Raw genomic sequence first — 13,748 nt, forward strand, 5'->3', positions numbered from 1 at the left:
AATTCCTATGTTAGTTATATCTATATACAAGCGACCTGACGTCGAAATAGTTCCGCTGTCCTACAAGAATATTCACTGTGGTATCCAAGTCGAGCAACGCACACCCACAAAAACGTAGTTTGGTTTTGGCTGTCCAGAATATGTCAATATTATTACATTAAACAAATTGTTCACAAAAATAATTGGCAGTGTGCAAGAAGACTTCGAAAATATCATTTTTTACCTAAAAATCACTAAAAAATATTTGCAAAAAAAATAGAGAATAAATGATATCGGCATGAAATGACATGAAACAAATATGATAAAGGTCCACCCAACGTACTTAAATATAACATATCAAAGCAGCTGAGCTGGTAGTTTTCAAGAAATAGTCGAAAATAGCATTTTTTATCAAAAATTCCAAAAATATTAACCAAAAAATCGAAAATTGAAAATATCGTTACGAAATGAACAAATCTGACAAATGCCCATCCAATGTACCTACATAAAAAGAATGAAAGCAATTGAGATAGTAGTTTTCAAGAAGAACTCTAAAATAGCATTTCTACCAAAAATTACAAAAATATTCGCCAAAATAGAGAATTGAAGATATCGTTACGGAAAATATACAAATCTAGCAGAGGTCCCGCTCAAAGACCAAAGCAATTGAGCTGATAGTTTTCAAGAGAAAGTCGACAATACAATAGTTGACGGACGACGGACAATCACCTATATCGGAGCTAAAAATGGATAATTGTGACATCGTCATGGTAACATACTTTCTGTAAATTCGACACCTTTCAAGTATCAAGCGTTACGTTACAATGAGCTGAACCCAATATGTGCATTTCAAATACTAGGACAGCGGAGATGTTGGCTTAACCGTTACGGTACCGAGCGTTTATTTCGCTTTTATGATTCTATTGTGCCAAGATTATAATGTTATTATTTGTGTAAGCATATCCTAGGCCTCTTGAAATTCGAAGAGTCAAAAAGTGACGTATTTCACCAGATTAAGTCCTTCGCTAGGCGACATCTATATTAGAGTGAAAGGGGACATATTATAGTTTTACTCTCAATTCATTTCACCTATACAGCGGTAATTACGATGTCCCTTGTGTCGGCATTGGAGTGTGTTTTCAACAAAGACGTGGAACTAACTCTTGAGAAAAAATCACTGACCGGGTTCTTATGGAGAGCCAACCCACAGGAGAAGAATGTTTTCACACATAAGCAGAGATAACATTCAGAATTGGCGGATTTTACAAAAAAAGTAACGCAGGGAACAAAGTTGAATTTAGTTTATTGAGTCAAATGTCAGATTACAAAAGTGGTTTCAAAGATTTGTGAAGAAAAGACAGTTATATATAATGACGTAAATGTGTGTTCAGCGCATGCTCTATTTCAACACCACGTGATGCCCCGTTTTCTATCCACCATTCAAGTCTCTGCCAATCTCTGTGGAAATGAAATAAAATAATGATAATAAGAAATTGTCAGATAGAGTTTCAATAACCCATGGTGTAAGAGAGTTAGTCACAAGCGAGAATGGACAGTGGGTATTATCAAAGTCACTAGAACATACTTTTTTGAGTGTCTTTGTTATTATTTAATTCATTTCATTATAACTTAGTTCTTATATCCGAATAAAACGCCCGCTTTCATGAAACAAACAATGTTTTTAAAGGCGTTGTATACATGGAACCCCTATCGAACATTACGCGTGGAAGTCGCTGTGGCGTTCTAATTATTAATATTTTGCACACCACGGATGGCGGTGTCTGGTTCTCGGTATCATCGTTTTACTGTTAAATCCCAGCGAAATGCTAAGAGGATGTAACAAATTAGTTCGATCGAAAGGCGTTACTGACATTCTCATTCCGTAAAGGCGTCAATTCTGTGAAATTGCGATTGTAAATATTGTAGATGACAGTCGCACTGGGGAAAGTGTTACCATGGTGATTGATATGTGTTGTTGTTTTGGGCTCCTGTTTTTTTTTGTGAAGTGTGTACTGCGGAACTGCATCGTTTAACCTTGGTTGAACAAATACAGTTTTCACGAGGGTTTGATTTTGATTTCACAAATTGCGAATATAATAATACGACGTTAACAAAAGCAAAGTTTTCATTGACGTGTCGACTATTAAGGTGACTTCACATTGACCTCAGACGGCATCAACGGGGAAATCGTCACCTAATTTTGGAATGCGACTTAGGTAAATCTACACATTGAGTTCGATAAAATTACTCTTTTGTTGTGGTTGCTGTTATAGCAGTCTGTACACAATTGGGCCTGTCACAAGGCATCCTCGTGGGGACCACCACTCGTAAAATTAGCGGCCAGAATGATTGTCGCATTGTGCTCCCGCTGTTGTGAAACAAGTGCTTTGAACAATTGACGCGAGTGATGCATTGGTCAACCTCCGCTCGATTAAACACCAGGAGAATCAATATGGGAAAAGGGTTGAAGGAGGCGGGCTAGTCCGAGTGATACGTAAAACTAGAAATACTGATTTGTGAACTTTTGACCCAAGAGTATGTCTCTAAAACGATCCGCACCAATTTCGCAAATCCCGGGTTTTCTGCACTCTGTGCACAGCGCGCTTGTTTCCTATGAAACAACTTTGATGACCAACGCTTCCCAGAAATCTAATTCAATGAGTAACATCAAATCTAACCAGATGTTATCATCAATGTGAATTTTGTGAAGATGCTTTTATTACCCCCAAAAGGTCACACATCCTGGTACTTTATCCTGGTTGTGTGTGTTCAAATTCATTATCAAGAAGTTGCCATTGAAGTTCAAATACAGTTAAACGTGGCAAATATATGGATATAATATTAATATTGCCGTAACTATCCTCAGATTAGTACAAGAATATGTGACTTCACGGAGTTCTGCAGGAGGTATATTTGTTTACTGGCACCCCCAACCACCTGAAAAAAAAATGGTGGCCCGGATGTGGCATCATTACTCCGGCACCCTGTGAGACCCGGTGCTGCACATCCATTGGGAACGTATTAAAGTGTGGCGCTCAACGGAGTCCGTTTTTTTTAGTTATGGAGTTATTAGAGAAACGAGTGTATTTTTTCAGTCTTCGTTCCACAAGGAGGTCAATCTGTTTGAAATCATTTTCAGTCAACAAACAATTCATTATTTCAAGTTTCAATGTGTTGCTTTAAAAATCGCTCTCCGGAGTGAAAAAAACGACTCGTAACATGCGAAATATGACAAATGGAGAAAAATGAGTAACTATACATTTTTCGCGAAATTAAGTGAAAAAGGAATATCCATTTTGACAATTCTGTTCTTTCGGAAGGGATATGGATTAGAAGGTATTTCCAGGGTAGTATCCACTCCTTGGGCTGCAGGTATATGCACCTTCCCAGGTATGATTACTTTATTATCTAGGAAACTTGAAAACGACTTAGAGCCTGAACTGTCAGACTAGAGCGGTGGTGGCGCTGTTGCTGTGTTTGCTACGCTGCACTCTCGAAAGAAACCCCGACATGTGTTCATGTGAACGTATTTACAGTTATGAATTCTATGACGAATGCATCCATTTTTTATTAGGTAGGGGTAACGTTCTAACGAATCTGGCAGAGTTCACTTTGAGATCTGGACACGGGACTCACATCTGCTTCACAACATTGTAGCGGGCAATGTGGTCGACAAATCGACATTATCCAATCTAGGAGTCACGTAAACCACACACCAACCTATAAATGGACCTACCATCAAATACTAACTTACAATTCGCGCCCTCTTGCGACGAAAAGATTCTGAAAACGGGAATGCATTTCACGTACGTTATATTAGTTAAGAACAACGTTGCGTTGACTCAAACCCCGGAGCCTAACTACGTTATTGTTTTCGTAACAGGAGAGAATCGTCGCTGCTAGAGAGCACGACGTCGACATTCTGAAAATGTGCATTGGGGCAGAGTTTACGAAACCACGCTTACCAATTACAGAACGGTAAGAATAGCATCTTTAGATTTCAAGGATTCGTCACCGCCTGAGGCAGTCACGAAGCAGTTATATACACCGGCGTCACTGGCTTTAACTCCTTTGATGACCAAATCGTAATCGTTACCAGCGCCTTCCAATGAATAATGACTTGCGTCTTTCAATACCATCCGTTTGAATGTGAGTAGGTCGGTCTGTTCCTTGGCCCATGACACCGTGCCTTTGAGGTGTTCAACTGAGCATCCAAAGACGGCGTCTTCCCCTGCCATTGCGGTCACGTCGGTGGGCTCTTCGATGAAGTGTTGTTGTCCACCTCGTTGTACTGGTAAATACAAAAAAAAAACATGACTATGAATAATTATCGAATAATTACAGCTCAAGGCACAGTATAAATAAACAATAGATTATTGTTATGTTAAAATTAACATACAACCATTGATATTTTATATTAATATATTTGTGCATGTGATTTGTTACTTAATATTTTTTGCTGGTGCTTTACAGTTACTTTAGTACGTGGAATTCTTTGAGGGTAGTGTTTACGGGAATAAAGTTGCAACTTCAGTGTTCATGTTTCCTCAAAGTATACTGGAGGAATCTTGCAACTTTATCATGGTAGTTTGGAAACATTACTAGTCCTGTTCGTGATTATTTTAGAAATAAATAACAATATTACACTGTTCACATCATGAATTGACTAACACGGGAAGTGCATTGATCTTGATTATCGGGAGTGAGGTTTGTGAGTGTGTGGGGGTGGACATTTACAATTTTACAATTTACAACAACACAATCATGACGGAGCTAAATTAACAGTATAACATTACCGAAATAATACCCTCGTTTTCCTTGGTGTGGCACTACTAGAATTAAATGATCCAATAGTTAAGAAGAAGAAAAACATAGTAAGAAATGAGCACAACCTAAAACAAATTAAATTAAATTAGAACCTGAAAAGAAAGATTAATTAATAAGTGCTGAAAAAAATACGTACATGGTAATATGACAGTTGTGTAGAAATAAATCATCCACGGTGAAACTTTCGTATTAATGGAAATGTTTAAACAAAAAAAAGTTGCAGTGAAAGTTTGACAAGTAACAAATAATACACCATGAAAACTGCCGAAAAGTTGAAAATATGGGCACGTGACTCCTTGCTCAAAATGGAGATTAACTGGACCAGTAAGCTTTGTTGCATTTCTCTTATTTCGTGGAACCATGCTTTTTCTCTATAACAGCGACAAAATACCCACGAAATAAGAGCAGATAACCAGACTGAGACCAATATGACGCATAGAAACACATGAATTTGTCACAACTCACCCCCCCCCCTTCCCAACGTAATGTTAGATCAGCCATTGCACTAATGATATTACACTTTAAATCAATATGAAAGTATGCACGAAGACCAACGTGCAGCTAAGGTCGATGCGCGGCGTATTGTCTGAGTGCATAATTTGAGGTATTCTCGTAATAACCGTATTATTATACATCTTTCCCTTCCAAGGATACATCATGGGAATGCCGAAATCCAAAAAGTTTAGAATAGAATCAGCGAACTTCTTTGTGTGAAGTCAGGTCAAATCCTAGTGGCAGCCATGTTAAAACTTTGTTTTTATTATTAGAGGACGCTTACGCGCGTTATTATTCAATATTTGGAATTCGCATTTCCTTATATGGTAGGATGAAAATACCTAAAGATTACGACACGCTGTAACTCATGGTGCTACGGTGACGGATGTATAATAATAATCTATATTCCAAACATATTAAAAACTAAAAAAAAAAGAAATAACCTCCAACATGTGAACGCCACCCTACAGCTTTGCGTAAACCAGTCGCGGCTTTGATGTCACACAAAAAAAAGTTGTATTTTTATGTAAAATTAATTCCAAGGAGCGTCAATGTGTGTGTCGTAATTATGCATTGGTTTTTGCTGTGGAAAGTATAAGCGTTGGAAGAGTTATATTACGATGAAACCAACATGCCACTGATTAGAATAAAACACGGGGCATGATAACGAGGCGTTAGCAACATGTGAATACGAAATGTAAAAGAATCATATGAATGCCCTTGTAATCAGAACCGGGATAATCATACCACGTTTTTTTTTCTTTTATCGATTATGTTTGTGTCTCTGCAGTAACTAATAAGCCTTTTATAATAAGTACCGAGTCTGAGACGCAACACCGGATTTAATAAGGTAATATATATGCAGCAACAGAAATGTGAGGAATATTATGACAGAAGTGCGCTGAAAAAATAATAATATTCAAACCATCGTTGAATTTTTAGCCGGTGGAAACACATACTGTATTTGTATTACTCGAGTAGCATTCATACAGATAACACGGTTTTGAAGATTCAAACAAAAAAAATGGAAGAAACTGATGCATGCCATCATATTGTGGTATATAACGCAATGACAAATATATGTTATATATAAAAAAAAAAACTTGGAGATTACTTGTTTTGGGCCCATTATTAGATTGTATCGGACCCTTGTTAGATTGTAACTAATCTCTGAAAGATTAAAGCGTGGTGGTCGTCGCGCAATGCGTGTTCGAATTTCATGTAAATAAACAATGTATTTTTCACGCGTTGTATACGTCGCTATGAGTCCCATGTCGAACAGGACGCGGCACGACGACTGCCGCACTTTAATTGTGTTTGACGCTTAGCTAGTCATGGCAGAGTCAGTAACACACATACATCTTGGATTTGTTTTAAAAACATGACACAGTCATATGTCATCAACTCTTCATTGAATTCAATATATTTTCATATTGTCCACAGTATCACGTTTCTAACGAAATTGAGATGTCTGAAAGTTTTAAAGACATTGAAAACTCTAAATATAATAACAATCATTCAGTTACAATAAACACATTAATTAGGTACTTGTTCTTGTTCAAAGTTGCACTCAGAGATTATTCTAAAATCTTTATCGGGATCGCTGTACTATCATGTGATTTTTTTAGATCATTTTAGAGCTATTCCAAGAAACTCACTGTCAAACAAAAGATAACCTTTTTCTCATTTTTTAAAACAAGATTTTCGGAATATTTCAGACTAACCAAAAGTGTTATATTATTTCTTCACCCTGTGTCACTAATCAACAATTTGTGAAATGGTATAATATCTCTACGATATAATCAAATTTTAAACGTATTCTAATAGTTGGCAAAATGGCAGCCACGAAAATACAATCGTCATTTTCCCAAAAAAGTGAATATCTTTAAATTCACTGGGAGTATTTTTATTTATGAAAAGACTTCTACTTTACGTTTTTGCGCGTACAAACGTATAATTCCTATTTCATTTGTACTTCCGAATTTCATTTGTTTAACGCCTATTCTACAAGAACATTTTGCCCTCACCGTGTTTGTCGTGATCATTTGTAATTGAGTTGGAATTCGCTTACGGGTCTTTTATATTACTTGTCACAGAATAGAATCGATACAATGTGTGTCTCTCACTTTTAGTAATTCCCGGCATGCAATATGTATTGCTTTGCGATAGTGACGTCATTTCATAGTGACGATGAGCCATCGATGCGTCGGCGGTTATCAATCAATGTCATATGATAGAATGGGTGTTATTCGTCTTGGTTTAAAATTGATGTTTGAAGAACAATTACAAAACAAACGGTTTGGATCTCATATACTTTCCAAGTAATTTTGTATCTACTACAGAACATACTACATATACGCTCTAACCTCATTACAATGAAGATCGTTATAACGAATTTTTCATATAATGAACACATTGCATGTCTCCCGCTCATAACAAACCCAATGTACGTCCTTCATTATAGTGAGCACTTCACTATAACAAACTAATTCTAGGTCCTAAATATGGTCGTTCTAACGAGGTTACAGTGTAATTTGTTCTCGTTGTGGATGTGTGTCTTGTTGCACCTAAGCGCTTTCTTAAATTCATTTTTTCACATCTGCCTTTTCGAAATAAAAGTTCAATCAGTCAAAATGCGCCATCAATACTATCTGTGTACCCAATCCAGAAGGCGTGGCGTTGTATCGGGAATATCATCTAAGTTTCCATGGCAACACTGAAGAGAAAGTCACATGCCCTACTTATCATAACTGATCATTGCGTCATTATTTTAAAAAAAAACATTTGAAACACAAATTTGTAATTGTCTATAAATCTTGTAGCGATCCTCGATTAGATAAGAGAAACGCAGAATGTCGACGCGTATGATAATTCCCAGTGTGCGAGTGAGGTGTAAGGGCCAGTGTAATTAAGAGAAAACATCAGGTTTCGCCAATAAGATACAAATTCACATTCAATATGTGTTTCATATTCACAATGAAGTTAATATAAAGAGTCCAAAATAAATGATTGAAACAGCGTTGTTCAGTTGTAAGCCGTTTTATGACAGTCGTGAAGACCAAGTCGCTGACATTCTGTTTAGTAGGACGCCATATTTTATTTTCACTGCTACAAAATTACACGATTTCTATGAATATCGAAATTCTCGAAATATTTTTCTGTGGTGAAAATAAATTGGTTTACAATATATAATCTGTGATAAAACGAATTGTTTTAACGCTGTTCTCTCATTTTCTGAAAATTGATATCCTGCGTTCAAGTTGAGAGTGAACAAAGGAAGAATTGCTTTAACTGGAAAATTATGTTTTGTTAAAGCGCGGTGGTCGTCGCGCTGCGCATTTGTGTTGATAAACATTAATTTTTCCACAATCCAATGCAATCTTCAAATGGAAATCACAAGTATGGGGTTTGACCTGGGCGCGAGTTGCACCAATTACCTCCGGTGACTTCTTCGATACTTTCTGAATCACATGAAAATTACCTAATTAAAGCTTGGAAACGTGTCAGTTCGTACTCGTTGATCTGCGCAACAGTCAAAGTCGCCACCTTTGTTTATATGAGACCCATATATCTCGAACATGCGCAGCGCGATGACTACCGCGCTTTAAATATAACTAACGTCCTGGTGGCGGTGATGATGCATTCTGGGGGACTTGATGGTGTCCCACACTACAACTTTCTCTAGACAACAATGTAAACACTCCAAGTAGAAAAGGAGGACTATCTTATTACACATAGGACCAATGGATCACGTACCCATAAACATTAAATAAACTTGTCTACTTTTTAAAAAGCAAATAGTGAACAACGTCATCGAATGGGGTAAAAGTCCCTAAAAAAAACTAAATCGCGCCCTTTATCAATGAAGCGTTTCCATAACACGAAAACCGGTCAAAGCGTTGAAATCGTTTTAATCTGTTTTGAATATTTAGCATCTCATAGACGAGGAACGACTACACAACTCGAAGACGCCATTTTGACGTCACAGAAGAGTTTTGCCACTGGAGGGCGCGATTTATAGTGAATGGTGTATTACAGTGTAAAACCTATTAGACGAGAAATCCTATATAGGTATTACTAGATACATCAATAAATAATAGTTTAACTTAATAACATGCGTTGTGTCAACAACTGATCACCCATCAATAAAAACTGTTATCATATTTCATTCGGCATTTACCGACCCCGGGGGAATATTGATGGCAACATTAAATGAATTAATATCCATTCCTAGGTATTAATTATTTATTATTAGAACAGCATGCTTCGTTACATGTAGTATTGTATACAACTGTTTTCTGTGATACCGTGTTACTCCATTAACTACTTTAGCGTTGACCTTCGGTTGGAAAGTGTACGCACATAATTGCAGGTATATTATTACCATGAATCATTTCTACATCTCGTTACATTTATGCGTCTTTCACATTTAATAATAACGGTCCGATTTGTTTCCATGGAAACTTTGATCGAATTCAATATTTCAATAACAGTTATTGATTGTGTTGTGTTTTTTTCCAGACACATTTTTCATTGAAAGCAGACATCTCGCGTTTCTTATATTAGAATTGTGACTCTAATTGATATTGTGGATTATTGAATACATATGTAGTATTTATGAAGATAGTTTCTGCGGCTGACGTATCGATCGACGCGTGACATAAAGTTTCCGAACGCAACTACGAGATGAGCTGTTTCAAATTGTTTCCAATGACAAGTGTATGTCACCTTAGACGTCAATTAAAAACATTCTCCAATGATGTCTACTAATATTAAATATCTGGTGCTAATTCCCATCAACTGGTGCATATTCGGGTGGTATATTATAATAGTGTATACGAATATAGTGTATACCGGGATAGTGTATATACGAGATACAGAATCTTTTTTTCTTTATGTAGATAGAAGTTGAGGTCGTCGTATTTTTGTATGGGTGCATTTTGGTGGTATTTATACAATAGCCAACCCATCACACGTAGGTGAACTTTTTCAAGTTTCCGAGTCGACATTCGCGAATTCATATATTTTCGATTCACGTGCATGAGGGTTCGAAAACGTTCTTTGATTCTGGTAGCGTAAAATAATATGTACCTACTATGACAACGACGTAAAACGGTACAGGTCGAACGGCACAGCAGCTTATGATATAGTGTACCCTGGGTAACAATATTTCACGACGATCGAGCCATTTGATATAGAATACTCAGTTTTCAATATTACATTATTATATTCATTACAGTTTACAAGATCTAGTCATGTTTATTTCAATTATATCATAATGCAAATGATAATACTAATAGATTTAAATAATAAAGTTAAATGTATACGACCATATATCACAATTAAGTACACACAATCAAAATACGACGACATTTTGAAAGTCGTATTGCACAATATTGTAGCACAGTACCTTATAATAAATGATAACAATCGAATCGACACAAATTACAGCAATCGGTTTAAAACTGATCGGAATAGGGACATTTTACCACTGAAATTTGATGTATATTTCATGTTACGGCTTCTAATTTTACAATTGAATCAAGATGACTATTTCTGGCTGTATGCTCCATGTGAATTGCACAGTACACAGTAAGTACATGTCGCGAAGACTTTAGGATGAAATTAGGGTATGATTTGGTTATTGATGATTGATATTGATTATTGATTAAATATGCATGATTTTTTAATAAACCCATGTTTTTTTTCAATGACATAAATCCCAAGTAAATGACTCTAACTAGGGCAAATTAAATATGTTGATGCCGTTTATATCGTTGTGATACAAGAAAAGTCCCAGTATCAAACGGTATAAATCAGGACATGTTATTTCGAAATGATATTAAATAGAACCCTCGGAGGACCTACTGCATATATCTTAACATTCATATCGCGTAGTGGTGAAGTACTAGTGTAGTTTCCCATAATGCAAAGCGCCACGGTTTATAGTCCATCCCTCATCATCATGTCCAGCTGCAAGTGGTATTTATACCACGTGACAGCCACTAAATATTTGATGTTTTCCAAACTGATGATGTTCAATTTTTCGTTATCATTAATAGTAGTTCAAAATATCAAAATACAATTGGGTTGTAGTATTTGAAGTCTGGAATCTATTCCAATTGTTCTCGCAAGGGGTTTTCTTTTCCCGAATTTAATTTCCTATCAAGTGTGTCTGTGCTCGAGTTCACGGAGCTCGCACGATTACTGCATTTGGTGTACCCAGCTGGGCGTGCACTGAGTGTAAGACACGAAGGTATACCTCTATATCATATTTTGACTGCAGCATGTTTTCTCGATGTTAGCGGTTCTCTGCAGCTGACATATGGTTGATGGCAGAGTACGCCATGTGCTCAAAAGTCACAAGAGGAATCGTGACCAGAAAAACAATTGTTTAATATGACTCTTGATATATTTCTCAAATGCTATCAGAGTTCAATAGAAACTTGTATGTAATTATTCGGTAATAAGTATTGTTTATCAATAATCTTGCAGAGCTATTTTTTAATTTAATTTTCAACATTCCGGGGAGTCCGGCGCACGTTCAAATTGCCGAAACAATTTAATGTCACATAGTAAAATGTAAAGGTCGTTGTTAGATTTCCAATAAAACAAAACAGAATCAAAAATCGGACGTTAGCAAAACTGTACAAGATATACACAACTATTTCATAAATAAACAACTGGTGGTTATTGAATAAAACATTCCCAACTCGTGTTCCAAATTAGACAAACGATGGTGCGTTGCCTTATATGGTTAGCCGGAAGTGTGGCGTCACAATTTATTTACAAAATGGCGCCGGAAGGATCAAATTTATAAATTGTTCATGACCTGTCCAGAGCGATTGAAGTTTACCATAAACTTCTACTCTTAATAATACGACTGGAAACACATCAAAAGTGGATTTTGGCAAATAATGTTCAGTAGCTGAAATACTTATTTAGCGCCAAATCCCATGGACCTCGTTCTCGTGTATTATTCAGCAATTTATTAATAGACCATTTTCCGTTCACTGCGAGAATCACGCGTTATGCGTGAAATCGAACGTAAAAACAGGACAAACAAAGGTCATAGCGTCGTAGTGGCGTCAAACATCGCGAGAGATTCTACAAACGCGAAAGTATTTTGGGGAACATTTCCATGTCAATAATGTGCTGTACACATTTGATGATGGGCAATTTCGATTAAGTGAGGATATTCGAATGCAATATTCCTCTGTCGAAGATCGGCCGGTTGATGTGCGCTACGAAATAAAGAAATTCGAGTTCAAAATCAAATCGTTCGATTTTTGCGGCAGACGTTCGACGCGCGTCTTTCATGCATCTCGCGAGATCTCGCAGTTGTACGGAAAATCACCTACTAGTATTAGATACTCGGACGTATCATTAAACTGTGACATTATTAAAAAAGAACGTCAAATGCTTTTTGAAGGAAAAGTCAAACACCGAAGACTACAAGGAGCATCTCAATTTTAATTACATTTTATTTCTAATTACAATCGAATCATTCTGTCACAATTGTTTACGGTTCACGTAACTGATATTAACTGCCCGAACGTTCTTGCAATGGGATCGTTCAAAAACAAACAGTTCTATTTCCACTCGCGTATGTGTTCAACTTCACAAGGACTTTTTTTCTAATCTCGCACTGTTTTTTGTTTTGTTCGACATTGTATATATACGTGATATTTGTTTTGGCGAAATAATTGAAATACTCATATGTAATAACAGTATGGGAGCGACGTACAAGTAAATGTAAATAAGACGTACTTATTGAAGTACCCTTTATATTACGAACATCAGGAAGGGAATTAGGACGATACACAAACGATACATGGTAAATTATTGAATAAAATCCAACACATTATTTGCTCAAAGCTCCGCGGACACACCAAATTTAGTAAGAAGCTATCGACATAAATAATCGATGTTCTTATCAGTACTGTCAGCTTTTAATATTCCTAACTGCTGAACACCTGTGATTCTTCGTGAAATGTGGTTGCTTAGCGGAAACATTCTGTGTTACACGCCCGGTACTAGTGAGAAGGGTTATACATACCTTTTCGAAGGTTTTGTGGTTGGTTTAGATAGGCATCGGCAGTGAGGAAGAAAAGCGTGGTCGTAGAAAAAACTATCAGTATGGTGTACATGGCGTTGCTTGAATTCATGATTTTCTAGTCGTCTCTCGAACCGTCCGGTCGTCGATCTGTTTGTCTAAGTGACGTCGATGCAGACTGCAGCGCTATATGAACGATCTCTAAAACCGTGGGAGGTGTTTCCGTTCGTCTCGCTGGGACTCTTTTCACCGAATGATACAAATGAAACAAAACTTAAGTGTTTTTAAAACATGCAAAGCTGTTCTAATCACTATTAGCACGCCTCAACTTCTCATTTAGTGACACGCTATAATAATTGAAACGTCACTTTGACGGTACGATCTGCTTGTT

General features: G+C 36.8%; 1 protein-coding gene across 2 annotated transcripts; it reads right to left on the bottom strand.

Annotated features, from left to right (window-relative positions):
- Nucleotides 1-1,265: 1,265 nt before the first annotated feature.
- Nucleotides 1,266-13,602, bottom strand: LOC100372988 (kin of IRRE-like protein 2). 2 transcript variants are annotated; one of them, XM_006821531.3, is made up of 4 exons: nucleotides 13,361-13,602; nucleotides 4,776-4,808; nucleotides 3,945-4,270; nucleotides 1,266-1,437 (listed from the first exon to the last, which is right to left on the bottom strand). In XM_006821531.3, the coding sequence occupies exons 1-3, from the start codon at nucleotides 13,467-13,469 to the stop codon at nucleotides 3,948-3,950; spliced, it is 465 nt and encodes a 154-aa protein (XP_006821594.1). In that variant the 5' UTR covers nucleotides 13,470-13,602; the 3' UTR covers nucleotides 1,266-1,437; nucleotides 3,945-3,947. The 2 variants fall into 2 exon arrangements, with proteins under 2 accessions (XP_006821594.1, XP_006821595.1); XM_006821532.3 differs by lacking the exon at nucleotides 4,776-4,808.
- Nucleotides 13,603-13,748: the final 146 nt, after the last annotated feature.

This window comes from Saccoglossus kowalevskii, chromosome 12 (genome assembly GCF_978046115.1).
Source record: "Saccoglossus kowalevskii chromosome 12, keSacKowa6.1, whole genome shotgun sequence".
In the NCBI taxonomy this organism is placed as follows: domain Eukaryota; kingdom Metazoa; phylum Hemichordata; class Enteropneusta; family Harrimaniidae; genus Saccoglossus; species Saccoglossus kowalevskii.